At 35.5% G+C, this 4,076-nt stretch overlaps 1 protein-coding gene across 1 annotated transcript; it reads right to left on the bottom strand.

The window, feature by feature from the left end:
* LOC108997770 (guanine nucleotide-binding protein subunit beta-like protein) lies at nt 1-3,081 on the bottom strand. The gene is made up of 2 exons (XM_018974149.2): nt 2,040-3,081; nt 1-364 (listed from the first exon to the last, which is right to left on the bottom strand). The coding sequence occupies exons 1-2, from the start codon at nt 2,916-2,918 to the stop codon at nt 263-265; spliced, it is 981 nt and encodes a 326-aa protein (XP_018829694.1). The 5' UTR covers nt 2,919-3,081; the 3' UTR covers nt 1-262.
* Nucleotides 3,082-4,076: the final 995 nt, after the last annotated feature.

Genomic DNA, 4,076 nt, shown 5'->3' with positions numbered 1-4,076 from the left:
TCACCACAAACAAAAGAGCTCATATATATCTGCTATCAAACTAAGGCATGAAAGCACAAAAACTTCTTATCCAATATTGGGAAAACTAATATAATATCTAATGTAAAAACCAAAATCAAAACATTATTGGCCTCAAAGCCATAATAAGCAAAAGTTTTAGCGTAGCCAACAAAACCCTAAACTTTGAGAACTACTAAAAGATTAAAAGAGTAGCCGGGTTGTCCTCAAAACAGAAATTGCATACAATACTTCTCAAGTTTTACTAGTAACGACCGATACCCCAAACTCTGATAATACCATCGGTATATCCGCTGAACAGTGTACTACCATCAACACTCCAGCTCAAGCTTGTGCAGTAGATAATCTATAAGTCAATAGCAAAAAATAAAAATAAATTCCACTTGAAAAAAATATAAGAGCATTAACGCACCAATTATAGAAAACAATTTGATAAACAGAACTTGTATCCTTCACATGAGTATCTAAACCATCCACAAGCAACACAATTCCCAATGTATCTAAACCATCCTCAAGAAACACAAACTCTCAATGTATTATTAGTCAATTACCTGACAGGATGGACACCCTAACTTTGAGTGAATATTTAAGAATGACAAACTTATCTTTGTCATGGTTTGTCATTCAATATAAGATATATTAACCTCCTTCAGCAAATCAAGTCATTCAATAACAGAACCTTACTTCAAGGAACAATACACACTACTTTATCTTCAAAAAATATCAGATAAATGAGATACTACATATCATGTCGAGGATATCATACCAAATCTATACAAAATAATACAACATTGATAACATATAGATTGGGACTATACTTGGTGCTCTTTTAATGAAGCACTGGCAATTACAACACCATCTAAAACACTCAACAGACCATGGAAGGGCCATGAAACCTTTTTAAAATGAAAAAAAATGCTAACATGGCACAACCCATCAACCATTGAATAAACAAGAGTTGATCCAAGAGTTTTTGATAGTGCCACATCACTGTGGAATAAGAGTATGATGAGGGTGTAATATAGCAAAATCTTTCAAAATTACTTTCAAGCTCAAACAATAATTTATTTTTTTAACAAGTGATAGAGGATTCTATTGCTAAGGAATACAACAATTCGTAAAGTGAACACAATACTAAACCAATGGGTTTACAAAAGTTTGAATAGAAAAAGGCAGTTCAAAACATAAGTATAAACAGAAAAACCAAGGAAACAAAATAGCATCATCTCAAAGCCCACATGTAAAATGCAGCTATAAGACAGATAACAACAAGAAACCAAGCCAAAGTTGGCATATTACAAGAAAGAAAATCCTTATCACAGATTCACATAAATTAATCATTCTCATAATACCCTACAAATTATGGAAAACAATATTTTGATGATTGCAATCGGCCCATGGTGGTTACATCAAATTAGAAAGGGGCAAAATCAAATGATGTCTGCAAGGGTTAATAGTCCGAGAGGGAAAATACCAATAAACAAAATTGCAAACAAAAAGTTAATCCTATCATCTCGAAAGTAAGATCCCACTGGAAAGAAATTAAAGTTGAGAGCAATACAAGTTGCATTCTAATAACCAGAAAAAGACTACATGGTTGAAAACTACCAATTACATTTGTATATATAGTATATTTTGATTAATGCTAGATAAAATCCTAGAATGTGCAAGCACTCCCTAAGAAAGTGAACACCATGAAAAGTTGGATTTTTAGCGTGGGTCCCAAATTTCTCCTACTTTTTTCAAAGGAATGAGCAGACGTGAGCATTCTAAAACTTTATAAATCATTTCCCGTTTAGATTTAATAAAGTAATTTGACAATTTAAACAATCGCCAATATGCAGTGAGCAAAACATACCTATCAATAAAAGGTATATATACCAAGCATTACACACCAGATCAGTATAGCACGCCCATTTAGCAACCAATTCCAACAAATAAACGAAACCCAATAAATTAACAAAATAAACAAAACCGAATAAGCCAAATCAACCCAATTTTTTCCCTGAAAGGAAATATACCTTCTTCTTATTGGTATTAGAAGTGTTGTCGTCCGCCTTCTCAGCCTCAGTTTTGAGGTCCACTTTGAGATCCTCCACAATGCTCTTGCTCTCCAAGTCCCAGATCTTAATGCTTTGCTCGGTCGCCGCACACAGCCAGTACCTATTGGGGCTGAAGCACAACGCGTGAATGATCGCGCCAGCGTCAAGCGAGTAGAGCCTCTTCCCCTCGGCCAAGTCCCAGAGCAGGATCACCCCATCCTTGCCTCCGCTCGCACACAATGAACCGTCCGGCGACACAGCCACTGTGTTGACGTACCCACCGTGACCCGCCAGCGTGTTCCTGAGCTTGCAGTTGGTCAAGTTCCATACTTTCACGGTCCGATCCCACGAGGCCGAGACGATGGTGGGCTGAAGAGTGTTGGGGCTGAACCGGACGCAAGAGACCCAGTCGGTGTGGGCGTCCTGATCCTGGATGGTGTACTTGCACTCACCAAGTGTGTTCCATAGCTTAATCGTGCGGTCGCGGGATGCGGAGACGATCTGACGGTTGTCAATCGAAAAGGCAACGGAGAGAACATCCTTGGTGTGGCCCACAAAGCGGCGGGCGGAGACGCCGGCCTGAAGGTCCCACAGTCGGAGCTCACCGTCCCAGGAACCCGATAGAGCGAACTGGCCGTCAGAGGAGAGCACCACATCCTCGACGAAGTGGGAGTGACCCGTTAGCCTGCGGCGTGGCACGCCGTAGGTCTTCTCCTCCTTGGTGAGGTGCCAGACGATGATCGACTTGTCACGGGAGGAAGTGACAATCATGTCGGAGTTGTCGATTGGGGTGGCGATGGCCGTCACCATGTCGGTGTGGGCCCTCATGGTACCTCTGAGTACAAGTCCTTCCGACATCGTTGCCCCTTGAAGTTCTCTGTTTCGCTCGCTTGGCTGCTGTTGCTGCTGCCTCCTATGGCTTTCAGGAGGAAAATGAGTAACGAATTGTATTTATATCAGAGAGAGAAAGAGAGGAGAGTATGCAAACATATTTGCCCTAGGGTTTTCTAAACCCTATCCTAAGGATTGTTTGTAAACCTGTACAAGCTTATTCCTACTCCGCATTTACCTGTCCTTTGGTTTTTTTTTTTTTTCTCTTTTTTTTTTTAAAGAAAAAAAATCAATTTCATTCCTTAGAACACTCTTATTGGATTAGCTAAAAACTAAATCCAATGAGTATTTAACTATTAAAGAGTAAAATATATTCACATTAGATTAGTCAAATTCTAAATATTTAAAATTTAGCTACAGTGGCTTTCAAAAATTTTTCCAAATTTAAAGATTACTGTACATACATCAAATATATATTTTATTAATTATTTCTCTCTCTTTCTTTCTATCTCATATTTTATCACAATTGATATATTAATTTGACTTAGTAGTATATTAATTTAATAAGAACATGATTATTAATTAATATATAATAAGTAGAATAGTAAAATATGATAAAATTAAATAAATTAATAATTAAAAAAATTAAATATTTTTGAAATTAGTAGTTATTCATTACTATATAATGAATAGATGTATAATCTAATTTGGAGATTTAATGTGAATAATCAAAACTAAATTCATCTTATATTATTTTATTATTATATAATAAAAAAATAGCTATTCCAATGTAGAGATTTATGTGAATGAAATTGTCAAAAGTTAAATTTCTCTTACATTCAACAAAACTGTCCTTTAACTTTAGCTAATCCAATGAGAGTACTCTTAAGTAGTAACTAAGTTAATTGCTAAATCAATTTGACAATTTGTGTGGTTTGGCTTACAGAAAAATTCATGTCTAGAGTTTAGTGATCAAATTACTCTTAAATATAGTCTCTTTTAGGGAATATTTAGCAAATATTATAATTTACAAAATTCTCAAAATTTCTTATAACTACATTTTCAAATATCATTTAAATACAAAATATTTTTCAATTTTAAATTTTCTACTTTTTCATCTAATTATTATTCATACAAAAAGCAATACAACTTTTACAAACATTAGACAAAACATAAAATCAATAC

This window comes from Juglans regia, chromosome 15 (genome assembly GCF_001411555.2).
Source record: "Juglans regia cultivar Chandler chromosome 15, Walnut 2.0, whole genome shotgun sequence".
NCBI classification, from domain to species: Eukaryota; Viridiplantae; Streptophyta; class Magnoliopsida; order Fagales; family Juglandaceae; genus Juglans; species Juglans regia.
The sequence above is the reverse complement of the archived record's forward strand: the minus strand, read 5'-3'. Positions and strand labels throughout refer to the sequence as shown.

What these genes read in the sequence shown, in the direction of transcription:
- LOC108997770 (XM_018974149.2), bottom strand. Translation starts at nt 2,918, where the DNA reads ATGTCGGAAGGACTTGTACTCAGAGGTACCATGAGGGCCCACACCGAC. An exon ending in CTAATACCAATAAGAAGAAG is followed by an intron (nt 365 to 2,039) that starts GTATATTTCCTT and finishes ATTGACTTATAG; the next exon opens with ATTATCTACTGCACAAGCTT.